Below are 23,138 nucleotides of genomic sequence, written 5' to 3' on the forward strand. Positions count from 1 at the left end.
ACCCCACAACATAACAGTGTGCTCCTGGGAGATAAGGAATGTCCTCAGAGCCTCAGGCCTGGATGTTTTGTTTACTGCAAAAGACACCAACTCAAAGACTCTCTTCAGCCCCAGCTGGAAAGGGCCTTATACAGGTACTTCTGACCCATCCATGTGCTGCTAAATTCCATGGTGTTGACTCATGGATTCATGTTTCTCATTTAAAAAAGGTCCCAGACCCTGTTGCTGAATGGGCTTCCCAGCCCATCACCGAAACAAAACTCTGACTGACTAAAATCCAGGCAACAGGATAAGATGACAGCTGAAATAGACAACTGTTCCCAAGAAACTGGACCAGGCCTGTATCACACCAGTCGTTACAGAGATTCTTAACTTGAATTTCTTGTCTTTACCTCTAGTTGATCTTTATTTATAAGGCTTCCCTGTATTTTAGAGAAAATTATCAACGTGATAACAAACCCAATTGTTCTCCCTTTCCTTATTCTCTCCTTCATTTCTCTTTCTAATGTTTGGAAAGTTAGTATTTTAGTAAAACTCTCTGAGAGTGCTGCTAAGGGAGAGAATTTAATTGTTGGATATGTCACCAAAACCCTAAATCAATAAAAGACAAATACCTGCCACCTGTTGCTCTAGTAACCAACTTTAATACCATTCCCAACGTCACTGTCTTCCCAGAACAACCATACCCAACTTCACCTTTCAGGTAGGCGTTATTAAAAAAACAGAGACATTTTCCCTCTGCTTATCATTATTCATTGTCCGTGTCATCTCCACTGAATTTAAATCTAAATCTGCCCATCTCTTCCTTGTTTGATCTCAAAATGTCTACACGACAAAACTAAAAAGAAAGATATAACCAGATTATGCAGACTTCTTCCTTCAAAAGTATACACCCTGATGGATTTTGCAAAGCATGTAAATGGTTTCACCCTTGGTTGGAAAAATCCTCTCAACATACTTATGAATGAATCCAAAAAGGAGAATATTCAGGGGAGGGGGATGGTTTATGCACCTTCCAGGTTCATTTTATTTTTGGTGTTGAAGAAGATACCTGACTAAAGGATGGGCACACCAATGTTTAGAAAGTTGCCTGTTGGGGCAATTTGTCACTTTGTAATCTCTTCTTAAGACCTAAGAACCCCCAGCCTTTCCACAAGTTCTTTTAACAAAGAACAATTTCCACAGGACCAAAGGCAGCTCATGAAGCCCAAAAGGGAAATGGTGGCCAGTTATGATGACAAGATAGGACAAAGTATATTCAGCATACTAATCCCAAGTGCCAGAATATATGTCAACAAGAATATAATTAGGAATTTGCCTGCCACCGTCGGACAAATAACTGAAGAAGTGGCTAAGATTGTTGCTGCCCAACAAAAGTCCCTAAATTCCCTTGCTCTGGTGGTCCTCGACAGACAATCCATAGCCCTTGAAAACTTGCTGGCCAAGGCGGGGTCTGAAAAAGAGGATTACTCTGGTATTGCAAAAGTGTGTTAAATGCACAAGACAAAGGACAGGGCTTGCTTAAACTCTTTACTAAAAAGGTTATATGCCTGTGGCGTGACTACTCACCATGACCTACCCAGTTAGGAATTCACAACAGATCATTCTGTGAGGTTACATTTTTGTCACTGGACTTGTTGGGTTTGTTATAAGATCCCTTTTTTCCTTCACAAAAGAAACAACATAAAATCACTATTATCCCCATTTTACTGGACACTGAGGTCCAGAAAAGGGAAAAATGTTGTCAAAAATCACCATGAGAGCCAGAGATTAACTTCCAGTCCTCCGACTCCCATACGTCAGAGTCCCGCCCCTGCCCACCTGGCGAGCCTCAGGGAGGCGCAGCGAGACGTCTGGTTCCTGGATTTCTGTATGCCCCCTACAGGCACCTGCAAACCTATCGCATCACGCTACCACACCCCCCGCCGGCAGGGGGCACTGCTGCCATCTCGATAGCACAGACTGGATCTCCTCGTGGTGCTCACTTTTCCTCCAGTCCGCAAGGCACTTCCGGCACCGCGGAACTTTGGTGCAGCGGGACGCGCAGCGCGGGAACGCAGGCGCGCAAAGCGGCAGCAGTTGTTTCCGGCCCTGTTGGTGGTCTGAATTGAGTTACAGCGGCGGAGGAAAGATGGAGACGATTCTGGAGCAGCAGCGGCGCTATCACGAGGAGAAGGAACGGCTCATGGACGTCATGGCCAAAGAGATGCTCACAAAGAAGTCCACAGTGAGTGGGGCCTGGGCATGGGCTCCATCTGCGGCTGGGCCCCATCCTTGCGTGTCCCCTCTGAAAGCTTTCCTTGATCCTTGGACCCGCCCCGCTCCCCGCCGCCTTCTGAGTCTCCCTCTCCGAGGTCCGACCTTGGTAACCTCCTCCCGCCCCCCCGCCCCCACCCCACCCCACGCGGGGCCTCAGCTTCATCCACTAAAGCCTGAGCGGGTGAGCTCCGCCCGCGGGCGGCATTTCCAACTCCAGAACTCCGACTAACGGCGCCTGTGTCACCCTTTGCCTTTCTTCAGCTCCGGGACCAGATCAATTCTGACCACCGCACGCGGGCCATGCAAGATGTGAGTGCCTCGCCGTCCGCTTCTCTCTGGGTCGGAATGAGCAGGGAAAGAGAGGGAAGGCGGGGTGCGGGGTCTCTTGAGCTGTGGCCGAAGGTAACCAGATGGGCCAGTCGCGGGTTGTCTGCTTAGAGATATCCACCTGGCTGCCGAGCTTGAGGGTGCTGAACTGCCCTTCCTCACTTCTCTGAATGGGGAACTCATTCATTCTTCATTGCCTGGAAAGACACCCCTTCTTATTAGCATCCTGTATCCCATGGATGTGCAAACAATAGTGATCAGAAGTTGAGGTGCTCTGTCTTCTCTCCAGAAGAGAACGCAGGGCTTTGAAGTATTTGCATACATTGCCTGCACTTGCTTAGGAATAGTTCAATTTATTCCTTTTAGGAAACGAGTCAAAATGTTGATTCTCATTAAAGTTGAGTGATAGGTAAATGGAGGTTCATTATACCATGCTTTCTTGCGTATGTTTGAAATCTGTTCAGCAAGGAATAAAAGACTTAATCAGAACTTCTGATTTTTAGGAGATCATTAATATTACAAGTCTTGAGACCTGTATCTAAATTCCCAAATCCAAAATACTCTGGAAACAAATGTGTTTTTTGTTTATTTGTTCGTTTTGCTAATTTTTTAGTGGCGAGATCTGACTTGATCTCATTTGGCAGCAAAACATGACGTGAACAGGCAAGAGACTTTTTTTATGGTCTTTATTCCCACTTAGTAAATAATGCGTACATTTTACTGTAGAACTATTAAGGTTCCAGATTCCAGTAGGGATATTACATGACATACAATACCTTTCTGAACCTAAAAACTCCAAATTCTGAAGCAGCTGGTCCCAAAAGTTTTGGAGAAGGGACTGTGTACCTGTTCAATCCTGAGTTTGAGTCTAAAGGAAGCTGTGTGATGTTTTATTTAGCCTGTGCAACTCCTCAGTCAAGCTTTTTGAAGAAGTGAAAATCATCTTGGAGCACCCTTTTGTCTCTGAGGATCTTAGGTGGGAACTGCTATTTTAGCATATGGCTCTCTGTTATGACTCTTTTAGGGACAGTTAAGCATCAGTTGCAAGTAAATATAGGAACCCTCTGCCACCCCTAAATTGATCTGTTTTAAAAACTAGCCAGGGATCAGTGCTATCTATTAAAGGTACCAGAAAGCACAGGAACTTTTAACACCACATCTCAAGGTTTCCTTGGACTTTGACTGGAGAGCTCTTCTTGGTTCCTTCGCTCTGTAGTTGTATAGAGTACTTCATTCTGATGGGTGTATGTTTGTCTTCCAGAGGTACATGGAAGTCAGTGGGAACCTGAGGGATTTGTATGACGATAAGGATGGGTAAGTGACAGTCCCAGCCAATCCACGAGTTAATGCTTCAGAGGAGCCATGGTCCAATGACTGATTTTATGCTCTGTATTCTCTGGATTTTTTCTGAAATTGTAGATTACGAAAGGAGGAGCTCAATGCCATTTCAGGACCCAATGAGTTTGCTGAATTCTATAACAGACTGAAGCAAATAAAAGAATTCCACCGGAAGCACCCAAATGAGGTATGGCTTCACAAAGTATTTTCTCCAAACCTGCCTAAGAGCCTACTAAAGTAAAAGTGTAAGGAAAATGTGCCACTTTGACGTTCCTTCAAAAAAAGAACTTGCTGCCCTGGCCAGTTTGGCTCAGCGGTTAGAGTTTCATCCTAAGGATTGAGGGATCCCGGGTTCGATTCCTGGTCAAGGGTACGTACCTGGGTTGCAGGTTCGAGCCCCAGCCCTTGGCCATGTAGGAGGCATCCAATCCGTGTTTCTTTCTCCTCTCCGTCTCTCCCTGCCCTGCCCCTCCACTCTATCTAAGAATTAATGGGAAAATATTCTCAGGTGAGGATTAACCAAAAAAAAAAAAAAAAGTTTGCTATTTAGCTACAATGGGCATAGTTATAGAACATCCTCTAAACCCAGTTGTTTTAGGATCCTCCTCAGCTGTAAGCCAAAGCCATTCTCTTCTTGGGTATCCCCCAACCAGTGACTGAGCACAATGTGGTAATACAGCCTGGCTTTCTGTCCAATGTGAGACTGAAGTAATCTTTGTTCCAGAGCTCCCCACTGGGTTGGTGAAGATTTCATCCTGTTCTGTCAGTATCATGGTCTGGCTTTCCCTGCCCAGTCCTCCTCTCCCCATTTTATCTTTCATGAGTATTACCCCCTCTCCCCAATAAATTGTTTAGTTCCTAACTGTCTGCTCTAATCTGCTACCTAGAGAATCCAACTAACACAGAGGCTTTTTTTAAATATATCTCTTTTATTTGTTTGTTTCTTGTTAATCCTCAACTGAATATAGTTTTTCCATTGATTTTTTTTTTTTTTTTTTTTTTTTTAGAGAGAGTGGAAGGGAGGGGGGTGGGGGAGAGAGAGAGAGAGAGAGACATCTGTTGGTTTCCTCCCACTCGTGCCCTGCCTGGGACCAAGGATTGAACCTGCAACCTAGGTATGTGCACTTGACTGGGAATCAAACTTGGGACCCTTTGGTCTGCAAGTCCACGCCCTAACCACTGAACCAAACATGTTTATCTAAATTGATTTTTAGACAGGGAGAGAGAAACACTGATGTGAGAGAGAAGTATTGATCAGTTGCCTCCTGCATGTATCCCCCCACCAGGAATCGAGCCCACAACCTGGGCAGGTGCCTTGGCCAGAGACTGAACCTGGGATGACGCTCAGCTAACTGAGCCACACCAGCTAGGGCAACACAGAGAGGCTTTACTCACTTTCAGTGATTATTACACCTTTAAGAGTCGCCCCAACTCTTATGAAATAGCTTCCTAGTCTATCCCCTTCCCAGTTAATTTTTTTTTTTTTTTTTTTTTTTTATCCTCACCTGAGGACATTTTTTCATTTTTTATTCAGATAGAGTGGGGAGCGAGAGAGAGAGAGAGAGAAAGAAACATCAATGTGAAAGGGACACATCGAGTGGTTGCCACCCGCACGACCCAACCAGGGCCGGGGACAAACTGCAACCGAGGTACATGCCCTTAGCGGGAACTGAACCCGGGTCTCTCTGGACCGCAGGCCGACGCTCTAACAGCTGAGCCAAACCGGCCAGGGCAATATTTTTTTTCTTTATGATTCTATCATATATTATGACAATGTCTACCCCACCATATTGTAAGATTATAAGGAGCAGGGATCTTGTCTCAATTATGTAGATTCCATTATGCATCTTACACAGCTAACCAAAGGAATTCTGTGGAGAGGGGAAGCAAGTCATGGCTGTAGGAGAAGTGGAGAGGGATGGGCCAGCAGTTACTCTGAGCTTTCATGACTATATAACTGGATAGAAAGAAGGAAGAGAGAATCCATTTGCAGTGGAAAATGAAAGTTTTTGTGTGTAAATTTTCAGGTGATGCTGTATCTAGGTAAAGTATCTCCTGAGCAATTGAACTTAGGTGACTAGGGTTCAGGTAAGAGGTAAAGGCTCGTGATGTAGATTTGAGAATTATCACGTGGACTTGATGGTTGAAGCCATGAATCATACAGTTGTGCGAGAGACACCAGGTGATGCGAGACTGTCAGAGCTTGTCCATGTGTCCCAAGGTACTTAACTGAAAAGGAGCCTGGGAAACTTCCATCACAGAAGTCAATTGACAGCTCCAGGTAATGTCGTCTTACTGAAGCTAAGCGAAAGAGAGTTTCCAAAAGACAGTCACTGGTATCAGCTGTTGTCGACTGGAACGGCCAGGATTGCTGCTTCATTGAAGCATTGGGAATGGAATCTGGTCACGGGTAAAAGTGGGTAACGGGGAGATACTGTAGTAGTATGGAGTGTGGAACATTCGTTTGAAAGACTGGCAGAAAATAGAAGAGGAGAAACAAGATAGATAGGGCAGATGTACATATTTAAAGGAACAGTTGGAAAAAGGAAAAAACTGAAAATCCCAGAAAGGAGAAGCTATTTATTGAAGTTAAGTGGAAGTAGATGGAGGTACTCTTACACACCTACATGTCTCCCTACTTCCCTTTGAAGACAGAGTATGAAGTTTTACTGACCAAGAGAGAAAACACGAGTACCATTCTGGCGTGTTAATCATATTCCAAGCCTGGTAGAAAGGCAATGAGAAACAAATGGTTGTATGAATGATTGGAAAGATGCTCAAGATATACAAAGTAGGAAAAAAAAGTTTGATTATGTGAAAAACGAAAACCTTACACCTGCTAGTATGTGCTTATGCAAAAACAGGATGGGGCAAAAGTAGGTCTACAGCTCGGCCAGTGTGGCTCAGTGGTTGAGAGTCGACCCATGCACCAAGACGTTGCCGGTTCGATTCCCGGTCAAGCACATGCCCATGTTGTGGGCCTGATCCCCAGTGGAGGACATGCAGAAGGTGGCCAATCGATGTTCTCTCTCATTGATGTTTCTATCCTCTCTCTCTCTAAAATCAATAAAGAAAAAATATTTTTAAAAAATAGGTCTACAGTTGCTCATATGGAAAATAATACAATAGTTAATAAATAATACAAGAATAAACTATTTCATGTGCTCACAACTATAAACCTACTTTTGTCCCACCCTGTATATTTAAATACTTAGAACAGTGGTTTCCAAATTTTGCTGCATGTTTGAATCACCTGAGGATCTTTAAAAAGTACCAACACTGCCCTGGCTGGTTTGGCTCAATGGTTGGAGCATTGGCCCGGGTACCAAAGAGTCACGGGTTTGATTCCGGTCAAGGGCCTGTGCCTCGGTTGCAGTTCGTCTGTGGCCCTGGACACGGTCGTGCAGGAGGCAGCCAGTCAGTGTGTCTCTTTCACGTCAATATTTCTCTCTCTCCTTCCCTCACACTCTATCTGAAGATAAATGGAAAAATATCCTCGGGTGAGGATTAAAAAGAAAAGGTGCCAATACCTGCCCTCCCCTTGATTTTATTAATGTCTGGTACATCAGGGTTTTTAACAATCTTAGGTGATTCTGATGTGCAGCAAAGTTTGGGAATAGCTGGCATAAAAAATGTTAACAGTGGTTACCTGTTTGTAGAAGAATTAATAAAGGGGGACTTAGATTTTTTATTTGAGTTTTTTGTGAGCACATGTTACTTTAGCAACAGTTAGGCAAACAGTACAAACAAGGAAAAGAAAAAGGTAAATGGAAAACAGTAGTAGTCTCCAAAGAAGAATCAAGACCAAATAAAGTATCAAATCCCACTTTCTGTACAGCCTATTTTTGTGATATTGCAACTTTTATCTTAAAAAATCCACCCGAGAGTGTCTCTTTTTTTCTATCAGATCTGTGTGCCAATGTCGGTGGAATTTGAGGAGCTGCTGAAGGCTCGAGAGAATCCAAGTGAAGAGGCACAAAGTAAGTAGCATTTGCCTTTCCTGTCCAGCACTAGCAGAAGTACAGGTTAATGACAGCTCAGTTTGCCCTCCGAGCCCTAGAAAACGGCCCCACAGAAATCTGTAGCCAGGTTCTCTTACTAGTTTTCTTTTTGCTGATTTCTCTGGAGTAGATTGGCCTCTTAAATTGACCTTAGACAAATTATCCAATTTTGTGCTAGCCTAACTCAAGTTCCTTGGCCTGGAAAGCTGAGGTCTGTTCACTGTGAACATAGGGAGGGCCTCTGGGTGAAGGGCTGCTTCATGAAACAAGGAACTAGCAGTCTGTGTGAAAGCCAAGTCCAGGAAAATGGTGTTTACTGTCTGAATCATTGGTATCTCTGATTCCTTCAGATTTGGTGGAGTTCACAGATGAAGAGGGATATGGTCGTTACCTGGATCTGCATGACTGTTACCTCAAGTACATTAATCTGAAGGCCTCTGAGGTAAGACCCAGGAGAGCAGAAAGTAGTTCTGATTCTAAGGGTGAGTCAGGACACTGGCCTGGGAGCAATTAGTGTGTCTTCCTTGTGTTTTATAACTGTTATGTAAATATTAAAGAGGTAATGTGTTTTCCTTAGAATGAAACAGTATTCAAAATGTTGGGTTTCTACAGCGAATACAATAAGCATATTTTTTTATTAATAAATTTTGTTTTATCAATACAAGCATATTTTGCTTTTGTAAGAATAAAAGAATTTAAAAACGTCACAAATACGTATCATGCTCCTGTGTTAGGCACCCATAGTACCTGGTACATGGAAGATGCAGAGCAATCTCACCAGCAAAAGACTATTGAATGTGGCTCAGTGGTTGAGTGTCGACCCATGCACCAAGAGGTCGCTGGTTCAATTCCCAGTCAGGGCACATGCCCAGTTTGTGGGCCCAATTCCCAGTGGGGGGCATGCAGGAGGCAGCCCATTGATGTTCTCTCTCATCGATGTTTCCATCTCTCCCTCCCTCTCCCTTCCTCTCTCTCTAAAATCAGTAAAGAAAAATAAATAAATAAATAAGTAAATAAAAGACATTGCAAAAATAACTTACACAAGAGATGCGATTTAATGTAACCGTCTCAGAAATGTCTTAAGAAAGCGTATGGTTAAGTTCCTCTTGAAGTTGTGAGGAAATGTCCCAAAAGTTCAGTGACTAAACTTGAAGCTCCATGAGAGCAGGTTCTGTGTCTGTCTTGTTCTCATCTGTGTCCATGTGCTTGGTCCAAAGATGCTTGATAAGTGATTGAATGAGGGACTAAATGGCAACTTTCAGGACCCTCCTTTAGGATATAGTGGTTGTCCGAGTCTTGAACCAAGTCCCTGGCATTTCCCTTGATCTTTATTTTGCAGCGGCAATTGTATGCCTGCTATTCTCCCCAGTTAGTGTAGGAATTAAAAGATAGAACAGAAAAAGACTGAAATGAGGCAGACCTTGTTACTTTGTTAGCCAACACTAAATTTTGATTTTGTTTATTGGAGATTGTGCTATAACTGGTGCAAACACCTGCTGAAGCTCTTGTCACTTCTTTCTCTCCAGAAGCTGGATTATATCACATACCTGTCCATCTTTGACCAGTTATTTGACATTCCTAAAGAAAGGAAGAATGCAGAGTACAAGAGGTAAGCATTACTAGCTTCTAGACCTCCACTGGATTTGATTATACTATTTAATGTGAAGAATTGGGGGCAGAGTTCTGAATTTTGTTGCCTGAAAGGCCTTCGTGAATGACTTGCAGATTTATTGAAGGATGGGTTTTGAAGGACACAGTTTTAAAACCTTTGTAATACTCTGGCTTTAGAAGAATGTGTGTCTATAAGCCCATCTGCGATCTTAATTTTGCCTCATTGTAAAAGGAAGTCTTCCATTCAGGAACCTCTGTGTCTTTGGAGTTTAACGGGGAAGATTAAACTTTCTCAGGTTGTGACTGAAGTGGTTTATAGATGTTAAGTTTTGTTGGTTATAACTTTGGTTACTGATAAAATGAAATTTTATTTCTACCTAAAATAAATTAAGTTAAAATGTTTTACTTGCAATATTTTATGTGTGAGTTAAGACTTTAGTGTTTGGAATTATGTTGTGAGAATGAAAGAAGATAGGAAAGGTCAGAATCAAGATGACATGCTAGGAGAAAAGTCCATTGTAAGCTCATTTTAAAAAGTAATATTTTAAAAATTAGTATCACTAGAATTATTAGTATATTTTACAGGGCATGACAACATATCAAAAATAGAAACCCTCTTTGTTTTTTCTGTATTGCTTGTTCATCTATAGATATTTGGAGATGCTACTTGAGTACCTTCAGGATTACACCGATAGAGTGAAGCCCCTCCAAGATCAGAATGAACTTTTTGGGAAGATTCAAAATGACTTTGAGAAGAAGTGGGAGAATGGTACCTTTCCTGGTTGGCCGGTGAGCTTCAGTGGGGGTGGGGGTAGAGGACATGTGTAGGAGTTAAAGTAACTGTTGTACCTTAATCTCGAGCCTCTGCTTTAGGACTTTATGTGCTGAGTCCTTAGGATCAGCTGTGGCCGTGAGGAGTTCTCTGCCCAGTGTGCTAGGTTTTCTCTATGTACTTTGGAATGAGATTTCTCAGCATCTACTTGCCGTCGGCTAGGTCCAGGATTTTTATCAACCAAGTCCTTACTGCTGTGTGATTCCTACTGACCAAGAGTGGATAAATTGTATGCTAGAAATCTCTATGTATTTTCACAAGTCCCAGGGATAAACTTTTTTCTTGAACTCTCAGGAAGAGAATATGCCATCTGTTGTTTTTTGTTTTTGCTCTGCTCTTGTAGCAATTTGATTCTTATTCATACATGTATATAAAAACAGGGCCACCCAGCACTTAGTAATTTAGGTGGCTCCCTTGCCTTCATTCTCAACCTCGACCTTAATAAATGTCGTATTGCTCTTCTTGCCAGAAAGAGACGAGCAGTGCCCTGACACATGCCGGAGCCCATCTTGACCTCTCTGCTTTCTCCTCCTGGGAGGTATGTTTTCTTTAGCCAGTGCACTTGTCTTACCTGTTCCCTCCTCAGAGGGGCCACCCAATTTTCTGTTTTTAATGCCATGGACTTACTATGATAAGACACCAGTTCCTGGGACTAGGCATCTAAAAGAATATGGAAAAAGGAAAAGAAAAAAACCTAAAACACATACTTTGAAAACTGCAAAATAATCATTCAAACTACATTCCGCTACAGTGGAGCTAATGGAACACTGCCAGCATGGTTATTTATGAACTTGACCAGAGTCAGTCCTTTGGAGAGCTTGAGCTTACTGCTAGGAGATTGGCTGTGGGATGTGTGGTGTTACCACAGCTTCAGGGACACCCACGTCACCAGCCTGCAGAGACTTAAGTTTGAGCATTTGTTGTTTGTCAAAATCTATTTAAATAAAATTATAACTTGTCTCTTTTTTATATAGGAGTTGGCCTCCCTGGGTCTGGACAGATTGAAATCTGCACTGTTAGCTTTAGGCCTAAAGTGTGGGGGGTAAGAGATGGTTTTTCTTTCATAACTATCCCATTTACTGTGTTTGCATTATCTTCTGCATGGCTCTGATACCATGTTTTTCTGTCATTCCCATCCTTCCCCAATGTAAAAATAAGCAAGCCTGTATGGTAAAGTAATCCGAAATTCTTTTCCGTCTTGTGTCTTTAGGACCCTAGAAGAGCGAGCCCAGAGGCTATTTAGCACGAAAGGAAAGTCCCTGGAGTCACTTGACACCTCCCTGTTTGCCAAAAATCCCAAATCGAAGGGCACCAAGCGGTGAGTGGCTGGGGTAACACCTCTACTTACAGCTTTAAAATGTTATTCCCAGGCCAAACCCGTCCGGCTCAGTTGACTGAGCGTCGTCCCGTGGACTGAGAGGTCCCAGTTTGATTCCTGGTCAGGCCACATGCCCGGGTTGCGGGCTCGATCCCCAGTGGGGGGCGTGAAGGAGGCAGCCGATCGATATTTCTCTCACACATCGATGTTTCTATCTCTCTCTCTCTCTCTCTTCCTCTTTCTCTAAAAAAAAAGCCAATAAAATATATTTTAAAAATAAAATCACAACAGAGATTTTATTTATTTATTTTTTATTTTATTTTTTTATCCTCACCCGAGGACATTTTCCCATTTTTTTGTTCAGGTAGAGTGGGAGGGAGAGAGAGGAACAGAGAGAGAGAGAGAGAGAGAGAGAGAGAGAGAGAGAGAGAAACATCGATGTGAAAGGAACATCGAGTGGCTGCCACCCGCACGACCGACCAGGGCCGGGGACAAACTGCAACTGAGGTACGTGCCCTTATCGGGAACCGAACCCGGGTCTCTCTGGACCGCAGGCCGACGCTCTAACCGCTGAGCCAAACCAGCCAGGGCATCACAACAGAGATTTTAAAGCCTGTTTTATCGCCATTACTAATCCCTAGAGGTCCAGACTGCTCTTTTTCTCTGCTAATGGCAGAGAGTGCTGTCATTGTTTTAAACCAGGCACAGTTTGCACTGGTGATTGAGTGGGTGAACTCTGATGTTAAACTGTTCTAGGTAACCTTTGTTACCTTGAAAGCTTATGGATAGGTTTGAAAGATATTTTCCTGTCTATTCTTCTTAATGGCATTTGAATCTGTTTTTGAGTCACATGCTTGAACAGGGTTTTTTTTATGTGTTTTTTCTAATTCTCACAACAATGCTGAAAAGTACTTATTATCCTGATTTTTTCTTTTTTTTATGGATGAGGACTCAAGAAAAGTTATAGGATGTGCCCACTTTCTCAGTTACTAAGAAGCAGGGTCAGGATTTGGGCCCAAATCTGCCTGTTCTGGAGCTCGCTCTTTGTACTACATTTCCTTCGTAGATTATAATGATAGAAATTTAAATATTTGGATATGTCTTCCACCTTCTAGAATGAGATCAAAGGAAGCTTCCATGCGTTCCCAGAAATACTTCTGTTAGCGAGTCCTGGGCTGAACAGAATGCTTGCTTTCACGGCAATTTCTCATGTGTTTATGATTTTTAATGCACATGTTGAGTAAATGTTGTCAGATACAGAGAACAAGGTGTTGGTTAAAAGAACCCTTGAGTGATACAGCTTGTTTCTTGTTCTTAGAGACACAGAGAGGAACAAAGATATTGCTTTCCTCGAAGCCCAGATCTACGAATATGTAGAGATTCTTGGGGTGAGTAACTGACTTTGGTGAGGGCTATAAATGCTACAAGGTACGGGAGTAGGGGAAATATGAGCTCATAGGATATTTTTTTCTAGGATTGAAAGAGGAAGAGTAGGTGTTGAACTAGTTCAGCAGAAAATAGAGTTCTCTCGGGGTACTTGGCCCTTCAGTGAGTTCCTGTTCCGTTCTTAGATGTCTGACTACCCTCAGGATAGTATTCAGAATGGTGCAGAGTCTTTGCCTGAGCTCAAGTGGGTAGCCCAAGAAGCAGACACTCGAGGCAAGTAAGGGAAGGGCTACTCACAGCAGCTTTTCAGGTAAGACTTATGAAAAGGCTAGTTACTTACATGTTTATGAGATTGTGAGAAATTATTAGGGCTGGTACAAACTGTCTGTGAGCTCCTCCTTGAATATTCTTTCAAGAAGGAGCTGGAGGATTGGATGTAGATAAAGGCCTAACCTGACCAGGACGCTTATCTCAGAAAGAAGGGGGAGGAGGAGTAGGAAAATAGTTCTTTTTCGGGTGGAAGAAAGGGCGGCACTCACCCAGCGAAGATGGTCAGTGTCCCTGCAGTAGGCCAGCCTGTCCGAAAGCGCCTGCTTTGTGCGGTTTTCAGCTGCTCCCCCTTTACAGCCTTTCCCTTCACAGATGCTCAGATGGTGTTTTGGGTGGATGGCTCTGGCTCAGATAGCTTATTTATGTATCTTTGTCAGTTGCCATGGATGTTTTCATTCTGCCGTTGTGTGAAGACCACACATAATAGCTATAAATCTAGTCACCTGTTGTTTCCCTCTTTCACAACTGCTTTCAGTGAAAGGAGGGCAGCCAGACATTGGACACCTGGGGACACATATTCTTCAGAGTGAACTTGGGCTTTGCTGCTGTGGGCAGCAGTCCAAGTTGCCAGTCCTCTGAAGATGACTGGGATGCTAATTTGTGCCCTTGACATAAGGTGTACCCACTGCTTGCCTTCCTTTGAGAGCATTTTGCTTTCCCTGCCAGGAGGGGGCACCATTCTCTTTGGAATTCCAGAGGAAATGGTTTCCATTAGTTATTCTCATAATGTATCGGTGTGGTTTTTGTCATTATTTCACCATTTATTCATATCTGTTGGTTTCCAGACATTGTGTTGGGCTGTATTGAATCTTTGGATACAGTAGTGAATATGATACAGCCTTTTGCCCTTGAAAAACCCACTTTGGGGTTGGGAAAGACAGATAAAGGAAATACATGTTGTAATACATTGAGATTGTGTTTTCCAAGTAGAAAAGGAGGAAAATATTTCAGATAGAGGAAATAGCAAGCGTGAACAATTTGGTGAGTTAATTGAGAAATTTGGACTTTGTCCTTTAAACAGTAGAAATCCAGTAAAAGTTGTTTATGCAGAGTGTACTATTAGATTGGTTTTTTATTTTTTATTATTATTATTTTTTATTTATTTTTTATCCTCACCCGAGGACTTTTTTTTCCCCCATTTTTTGTTCAGATAGAGCAGGAGGGAGAGAGAGAGGGAGAAACATCAATGTGAAAGGGACACGTCGAGTGGTTGCCAACCACACGACCCAACCAGGGCTGGGAACAAACTGCAACCAAGGTACGTGCCCTTGGTGGGAACTGAACCCAGGTCTCTCTGGGCCGCAGGCCAATGCACTAACCACTGCCAGGGCTAGATTGGTTTTTTAAAGCAGATAAATCTGGGAACAGAATGGAAGCTGGACTGGAAAGAAGAGAGACTCAGGTCAAGTTAGAAGATCCTCATCTTGGTGGGAATGAAGAGAGACTCAGATCAAGTTAGAAGGTCGTCATCTTGGTGAGGGCATTCACCGTGGGAAGGAGAAGAAAGGACTAGTTCAGGAAATAGTTTAGAGACCTTGTTCTCTTTTCTGCAGTAGTCTGTGGTCTTAGGTGAGTCATTTAGGCAAGTGACATAAAACCTTTGACTTTTCCCTTTGAGATCAGGGAGGGCCTGCTGATAGGAGCTGTGATATAAAGGCAGACTTTTCCTTTGTGCTACAAGAAAGAAAACCTTGACCCAGCAAACGGGGGGTCTGCAAGAAAAGAGGACATTCTCCTTCTTGTTTTTTACTACTTTTCTCTGACTTCCTTTTCATTTCTGGACCTGACTTAGGAACAGCGACATCTCACTCATGAAAATGTCCAACGCAAGCAGGCAAGGACAGGAGAAGAGCGAGAGGAGGAGGAGGAGGAGCAGATCAGTGAGAGTGAAAGTGAAGATGAAGAGAACGAGATCATCTACAATCCCAAAAACCTGCCCCTTGGCTGGGATGGCAAAGTAAGTCCCAGCACTGCCATCTTTCTCCCCCTTTCCCGCTTCGGAAGCAGATGCAGACACTCCTAATGCTGTCTTTCTGATTGCTTTTAGCCCATTCCCTACTGGCTGTATAAGCTTCATGGCCTAAATATCAACTACAACTGTGAGATTTGTGGAAACTACACCTACCGAGGTCCCAAGGCCTTCCAGCGGCACTTTGCGGTAAGGAATTCAGAGCCATTTCTCCTGGAAACAGAAGTATTAAACACGAGTCTTTTAGGGAAGAGGATAGGAACAGCCTGAGAGGGTCACTAGTGTCCAGAGCTTAAGAGAATCAGAGAAGGTTTGGGTCCAAAGTCAAGCAGCAGCATCGGGCCTTTGGTGCCGGGGCTAGCCTGTGTGATACCCACGACCGTTTGTGGAGGCATTCTACCACCTGCTCTTTGACCCTCATTTCCGTTTTCTCTTGCTTGTTCTTGTTCTTCTCTTTGTCTTTCTGCCGGCATCTTAGACCAGTCTCCGACTCCTCGGTCACTGCTCTGCCCCACTGCTAGGAGTCAGGACCAAAGAAAGGGCTGACTGCCTCCTTTGATCCTTTTTTTAAAATTCTCACCTGAGGATATGTTTTGTTTTGTTTTCTTAATTGATTTTAGAGAGGAAGGAGAAGAGAGAAAGAAACATTGATATGAGGGGAAAAAATTGATCAGTTGCCTCCTATACACACTTGCCTAGGGATCAAACCTGCAACCTGGGTATGTGCCCTGATGAGGAATCGGAACCTGTGACCCTTTTGTGCACAGGGCGACGCTCAACAAACTGAGCCATACCAGCCAGGGCTCTTTTGAGTCTTAAATGGGCCTTTGCCTTTTCAGGGAAAATGAACCTAAAGGGATGACATTTACCAAGCTATTGAGATAAGACATTGTCTAGGCAGTACTCCAGTAAGTTGATTCACTCTTGTTTTGTTTCTGCCTTCAGATCTTAGTACTTGGAAGAACATTTTATAGAATAGAAAAGACAGGCTAGACCAAGGGTGGCAAATCTGTTCGAACTCCCTCAGACACATATTGCTCATTGGTCCTGGGTCTTTCTCTTTCCTTTTTTTTTTTAGCCTCACCCGAAGACATTTTTCTATTTTTTGTTCAGATCGAGTGGGAGGGAGAGAGAGGAAGATACAGAGAGAAACATCAGCATGAAAGGTACACATTGAGTGGTTGCCACCCGCACAACCCAACCGGGGCCGGGGACAAACTGCAACCGAGGTACGTGCCCTTAGTGGGAACTGAACCCAGGTCTCTCTGGACTGCAGGGCGACGCTCTAACCGCTGAGCCAAACCAGCCTGGGCTTAATTTTTTAAATTAATTTATTTTTGTTACAGATGTATCTCCTTTTCCCCCCATTGACACCCTTCTCCCGATCCCCTCCCCCACCCTGTCAGTCCTGGGTCTTTTCTGCTGAGCCCCTGAGTAGTCTCTGAATCTTTCACCACACCACTTCCAACGGATTGGAGTTGGCATCCCTGAGCCAAAACTGTCATTGCATCAGCGTCTCTCCCTGCTGTCGTCTTTCACATCTTTGCTTGTAGTGATAAACTGTCTTCTCTTTACTTATAAAGGTGGCACTGACCTGTCGCCAGTAACCCATACTCATACTGATGGGGGGTTGCATGTGAGGTGACTAGTTAGAATTGTGATGTTTTCCTTGGTCCTGCCACAAGTTTTGTCTGAAAGACTACTGGATCTAGGATCTGGATTTTATAAATCAGCCCAGTGAGGTAAACTGTGCAGTGCTGCTTTGAAATATCTGCCTCCTGTCAGTCACAGCCAGCTGTTTGCAAACGTGACCGTAAAAGAAATGCCTCCTTTAGGTGGACTTTTGCAAGAGTCAGGTTAGGGCTTATGAGGGGAGTGGAGTTAGCGCTCTGTGTTCAGCTAGTTCCGTTTCACAGTCTTTTTGTTTTCTCGTCCTCAGGAATGGCGTCATGCGCATGGCATGAGGTGTTTGGGCATCCCAAACACTGCCCACTTCGCTAATGTGACACAGATCGAAGATGCTGTCTCTTGTAAGTACCTTTATTCTTTCCTCGGCCAGACCAAGTAGCCACACCCGCCACTTGCTGGCCCAGCACCCTGGTGTATCCGGCCGAAGGGCAGCTTGTGAACATGGGGAAGCTACAACAGTCACACGTTACTACATTTTTGAGGGTCAGCATACTGACTGTTTCTCCCTTGAGAAGAGCCCTATGCTGAGTATAAAACAGTGCTTTTAACCGAGGTCTGTAAACACTGTGTGCAAGATTTTGAGTGAATGGACATAGGTATATTCCTGAATTGATTTTAATATGTTAAACACTGCTGATGTAAAGGAAAAAATAGAGCTGGTCTCAGGAGCTTGTATCTGAGGTGACAGGGCCAGATACATAGCAACACCGCAGCAGATGCCCTTGGAGAGAGAGTGAAGGGAGCGCGTGACAGGGAATGTGTTGAAGCACCCAGGACCTGCAAGGCTTCCTGTTTGCCTGGCACTGGGAGCTTTTACTGCCTCTGCCATCTTCCTTGTGGGCTGTCTTCTTGTAGTTTATCTCTCACCTGTCATGTTTCCACTTTCAGCTGATATCATTGAGAAGAAATCAGTTTACCACTCAGCTTTGGTAAATTTCAGGCACTCACTCTCAAGTGTACATGTCAGTCCGCTCGGCTGCTTGGTCAGCTGACTCCTTTGGCTCCCATCTCTGGGGCTCTTCAGATCCTCCGTGGCAGAGACAGGGCCCTTGTAAAGAGCTCCCTGATCCCTGACTAGCCTGTGGATTCTAGGGACTCGTTCATTAAGTTTGTGTTTTAGTCACCTTTGAGGAGAGGATTCCCTGCTTTCTTGTCTTCCCTTATTAACTTAGGAGTCCAGAGCATACAGTTCCCCAGTCAGAATTATGATGCACCTTTATTGCCAGGTCTCCCAGTTAGCCTCTTTGCTTTTCATTTTTTGCCCTTCCCTTTCTGGGAGGAAATTAAAATAGTCACGGAATTTCTTAGAATCATAATGCTGTGTTTTGTTTCTGTGTTTTAGATCATTCTGTTGAAGTTTTTGTTTTGGAGTTTTTAGCCAGGAGGGAGGGTTTCAGTACTTTTATACAAAGTTACAGTAGTTTTTTTACTTGAAAGATTTCACTTACAATTTTATGTGTCAGTCATTTTGTTGTTCTAGATGTAAGATTTTTTTAAACAGTTGAACAGATGACAGACCACAGAGAGCCCCATTGAATTGCCACCAGAGATTCCCATTTGAGTAGTTGGTCACAATGGATCAATATTTACTATTAGCATTAAGTTCAGATGTCACCATTGTGTTCATAATAATAGCATAAGAGATTTAAACATTTTAATGAACTCTAGGGATATTGCTTATGAGAGCAATTGCTTTGCTGAAGTTATGATATCTTGTGTCTGGGGCGTTTTTAGGTCAGCTATCCCATCGAGACACAGGAAGTTCAGTTAGTTTGCTGTACACGTTCTTAGGGAAACTAAGACTGGTACCCAGAGGTGATCCCATTCTTTTCTAATTGTTTTCAGATTCTTCTCACTTGTCTGCAGTTTCCTACATCCATTTCTTTCTTTAAGAATATTATGACAGCCCTGGCCAGTTTGGCCTAGCAGTTAGAGCGTCGGCCCGCAGACCAGAGAGTCCTGGGTTCGGTTCCCACTAAGGGCACATACCTCCGTTGCAGTTTGTCCCCGCCCTGGTTGGGGTCATGTGGGTGGCAACCAGTCGATGTATCTCTCTCTCACATTGATGTTTCTCTTTTTCCCTCTCTCTCTCCCGCTCTATCTTTTTTAAATAAAAATAAAAAGAACATTATGACAATATTTTCAATTTCCAATATTTCAGTACCACTCTGGATTGGATTCTTGAATGGCTTGAAGAGAGAATATGACAGGCCCTGCATAGTATTAGGGCCTGAAGACTTCAGCAAATTGAAAGCAATTATCAAGGAAGGAAAAGGTGGTTACTTGAACACCTACGTGCTAGGCCAGAGCTAAACACTTTCTTGTGTGTTGTCTCCGTTACTATTTCTTTAACCCATCTTAGGCTTCAACTTTATGGGATATTTTTTCTAATCTTGTCAAGTTTAGAGATTGTTCTACTTGATGGAAAATGTGGAAGCAAATAGGAAGCTAGGAGCTGTGCCTTCTTGCCTTCATCTATTAATATTTTACCACGTCTATTAATATTTTACCATCTTCCCCGTCTGTTCCTTGTGGCCCTTTGTCCTAAGATTGCACCTTCCTGACACCTTGCTTAGAGACTTCAGTCGTTCTTTCTCTGGTTTTGTATCTGTCTGGTTTCTGTGTATGTCTGATCACTCCTTCTGAAGCTGTGGTGGTGTCTGTAGATCTTCCCCGCTTCTGTCTTCATTGGGATAATGTGTTACTGAACTGTCAGAATTCTTGTTTTAACGTCTCCAGTGTTTGTTGAGCCGTGTTATCTTTCAGGTTCTTTGGCTATGATACTTCACCTTTTTTCTCCTCTAAAGTCCTTGAAATATATCCACCAAACTTTAAATAAATTCAGTAATGTCTGATGTTCTGTTTTTCTTCTATTACAGTGAGTTTCAACCTTTCTCATCTCATGGCACACATAAACTAATTAATGCTAAAATTCTGTGGCGCACCAAAAAATAGATTATATTTTTTTGCCAATCTTACAAAAAAGGGTATAGTTTTGATTCATTCACACCGGATGACCATTGTGTTGGCAATTGTCATTTGTTTATTTGACAGTCTAAGGGAAAAGAGGTCAGTGCCCCTGGCTAAATAGTCAGGTATAGCATGTCTTAAAAATTCTTGCAGCACACCAGGTGAAAATCGCTGTTCTATCAACTTTAAGACAGCAAGGTTACTTTCTCCGGTAATCCCCATAGGTTTTACCATGGTTATTTCTTTCTCTACTTTAAGAGGTTTTTGGTTATATTTGATCCAACATTTCTTTTACAGCAAAGCAAAGATTATGGTAAATTTGCAATGGAGGTGTCTACAGGTGGTCCAAAACCGAAGTTCCAGTTTAGGGCACGCAAAAGCTTCAAAGCAGAATCATCCAGGGGAATCCTAATGGGGTGGGTGTTGTAGCACCATGTAGCCAATGGATACTCAGTCTGCTAATTTCTCATCCCGCAGTGTGGGCCAAGCTGAAACTGCAGAAAGCGTCAGAACGATGGCAGCCTGACACTGAGGTGGGTGCTAACGTACTGTCTGGAATAACATCAAATGACAGAGGCCCCTCACCATGTAGAAGGGAGGTGAAAATGGTCCCCGGTTCACTGCATATAGAGTATAATGTGACAATGTCTATACATTCACTCTTGACATGTAAGCCTAATTTATTTGTGGTATTAAATATGTCAGACTTTAAGTCTGTGTCTTTTTTTTTTATTTCTTTTTTGTTCAGATAGAGTGGGGGGGGGGAGAGGAAGAGAGAGAGAGAAACATCCAACATGAAAGGTACACATTGAGTGGCTGCCACCCGCACCACCCAACCAGGGCCGGGGATAAACTGCAACCGAGATACGTGCCCTTAGCGGGAACCGAACCCGGGTCTCTGATCCGCAGGCCGACGCTCTAACCGCTGAGCTAAACCAGCCAGAGCTAAGTCTGTGTCTTAAGACAGTTGTGTTTTCCCACTGAAGCTTTTTTTTCCCCCACCACCAGCATCCCCTTTAATAAAACATGGAAAGTTGTGGGACAGGGAAGGGGGACCCCACTGAAATTTTGAAGTGGCAAGCAGAAGTACCCAATGTCTTGTCCTGCTGTGGGGATTTATAAGCTGAGAAATTGAGAATCCATGTCACACATCGATCTTTGAACATAGCATCCATTGAGAGGCTCTCATGGGGTGGGGAGGCGTCCTTTTTGGTCTGGAGATAGTCATCCCAAACAGCAGATTTCAGCGATGAGGATGACATATCTATGAGGTATAGTAGCAACTTTTTTCCTCTAGGTCAGTGATTTTTTTTTTTTTTTGATATTTTTGTTCAGATAGAGTGGGAGGGAGAGAGAGAGAGAGAGAGAGAAACATCGATGTGAAGGGGACACATTGAGTGGCCGCCACCCACACAACCAACCAGGGCCGGGGACAAACTGCAACCGAGGTACATGCCCTTAGCGGGAACCGAACCCGGGTCTCTCCGGACCGCAGGCCGACGCTCTAACCGCTGAGCCAAACCGGCCAGGGCTAGGTCAGTGATTTTTAATACTCCTCTTTTAGTAGCAGTGCTGTCTGCACGCTGTAATGTAGAATTCCGACGTATGAAAGAGAATGAAGCACAGCTGCTCTGGAAGCAGGGAAGCTCAGCCCACTTGGCCTCCCCTTCAGCCTTCCTATCTGCCATGGCCTCTTGGGCAGACACCTAGGGTTCTTGGGAAACATTTGAACTATTGTTTTAGGTCAGCCTTTCTCAACCAGGGTTCCTCATCTTACACACAGGAAGTGATTTGAATGTATGATTTTCTCATATATCCCAAGGATGGTTCACAGGAGGTACCATTTTAGATCCTACGAGAGAAGTTGGTTCATTACACACAGTGGATGCCTTAGGGCAGTGGGGCCTAATTCTCTTCCAGAACCCAGTTAAAGGGCCATCTTAGATGAATGCCATGGACTCAGGCCAGGGTGAGCTTGGGTAGCCAGACATTGGTTCCATCCGTTTCTCCCAGGAGGCCTAGCTGACAGTGTACCCCTTCTTTTTCAGGAAGAGTATGAAGACTCCAGTGGGAATGTGGTGAATAAGAAGACATATGAGGATCTGAAAAGACAAGGACTGCTCTAGTGTTCAGGAGTGTACTTCAGCTTCTGGGCTAGACCAGGCTTCCCTCAGATCTGCTTTTTCTATTGCTCCCAGTCAAATGCTCCTAAAGACTCTGCTACTTAGTCCTATGGTCTAGCATGCATCTTGTAGAGACAAGGCATGCCGGCAGATTGCAGAGTTGAGATGTGTTTTATCTTTGTTTTATATTAAAAAACATTGTCAGAAAATAAAACCAGCCCTTGTCCTGAATGTGTCTTGTTCTGAAGCCCTGATTATGGACTAACTCAGTCCTTTAGTTCTTAACACATTCCTACCACTTTCTCATCAACTTCAGTGGCAACAAGGTTTAATGAGCACCTGTTAGGTTACAAATATTATGTTAGCCATATCTGACCTAACCTCTTTCCCGCTTCCTCGAATGAGTATTGCCCCAGGAAAAGCCCTGCCCTTGTTGAGTCAGCCATTCACGCACATTCCAGGGAAAGATGGGGAGGGTGAGCCAGGGCCGCTGCTAAGGACAAAGTTGTTGGCACGAAGGTTTGCTTTTTTTATTTGCCTAAAAGAGTTGGGCTGTTTTTTTGTTTGTTTTTTGTTAATCCTCACCCGAGGGTGTTTTTTTAAAATATTTTTTAATTGACTTTTTAGAAAGAGAGGAAGGGAGAGGGAGAGAAACATCCATCAGCTGCCTCCTGCATGCCCCCTACTGAGCATCAAGCCCACTACCCAGGCATGTGCCCTGACTGGGAGTCAAACCGGGACCTCTCAGTCCATGGGACGATGCTCAGTCAACTGAGCCACACCAGTGAGGCTGAGGATATTTTTCCATTGATTTTTTTTTTTTTTTTAGATAGAGTGGAAGGGGACGGGGGGAGAGGGGAGAGAGAGAGAGAGAGAGACATCGATTGGTTGCCCCCTGCGCAATGGGAGCTGGGAATCGAACCTGCAACCCAGGTACATGCCCTTGACTTGGAATCGAACTTCTGACCCTTCAGACCTTGAGCTG

General features: G+C 43.8%; 1 protein-coding gene across 1 annotated transcript; it reads left to right on the plus strand.

Moving 5' to 3' along the window:
* Positions 1–2,035: 2,035 nt before the first annotated feature.
* On the plus strand, positions 2,036–22,381 carry SF3A3 (splicing factor 3a subunit 3). Its single transcript, XM_036257219.1, has 17 exons — positions 2,036–2,227; positions 2,521–2,568; positions 3,848–3,900; positions 4,006–4,111; positions 7,832–7,904; positions 8,276–8,367; positions 9,452–9,534; positions 10,187–10,325; positions 10,838–10,906; positions 11,343–11,410; positions 11,579–11,686; positions 13,005–13,074; positions 15,195–15,359; positions 15,450–15,560; positions 17,311–17,401; positions 20,508–20,563; positions 22,079–22,381. Exons 1-17 carry the CDS (start codon positions 2,132–2,134, stop codon positions 22,154–22,156), a joined length of 1,506 nt encoding a protein of 501 aa, XP_036113112.1. The 5' UTR covers positions 2,036–2,131; the 3' UTR covers positions 22,157–22,381.
* Positions 22,382–23,138: the final 757 nt, after the last annotated feature.

This window comes from Molossus molossus, unplaced genomic scaffold (genome assembly GCF_014108415.1).
Source record: "Molossus molossus isolate mMolMol1 unplaced genomic scaffold, mMolMol1.p scaffold_m16_p_12, whole genome shotgun sequence".
In the NCBI taxonomy this organism is placed as follows: domain Eukaryota; kingdom Metazoa; phylum Chordata; class Mammalia; order Chiroptera; family Molossidae; genus Molossus; species Molossus molossus.

What these genes read in the sequence shown, in the direction of transcription:
- SF3A3 (XM_036257219.1), top strand. Translation starts at nt 2,132, where the DNA reads ATGGAGACGATTCTGGAGCAGCAGCGGCGCTATCACGAGGAGAAGGAA. An exon ending in TTAATCTGAAGGCCTCTGAG is followed by an intron (nt 8,368 to 9,451) that starts GTAAGACCCAGG and finishes CTTTCTCTCCAG; the next exon opens with AAGCTGGATTATATCACATA. An exon ending in GATGGCAGCCTGACACTGAG is followed by an intron (nt 20,564 to 22,078) that starts GTGGGTGCTAAC and finishes CTTCTTTTTCAG; the next exon opens with GAAGAGTATGAAGACTCCAG.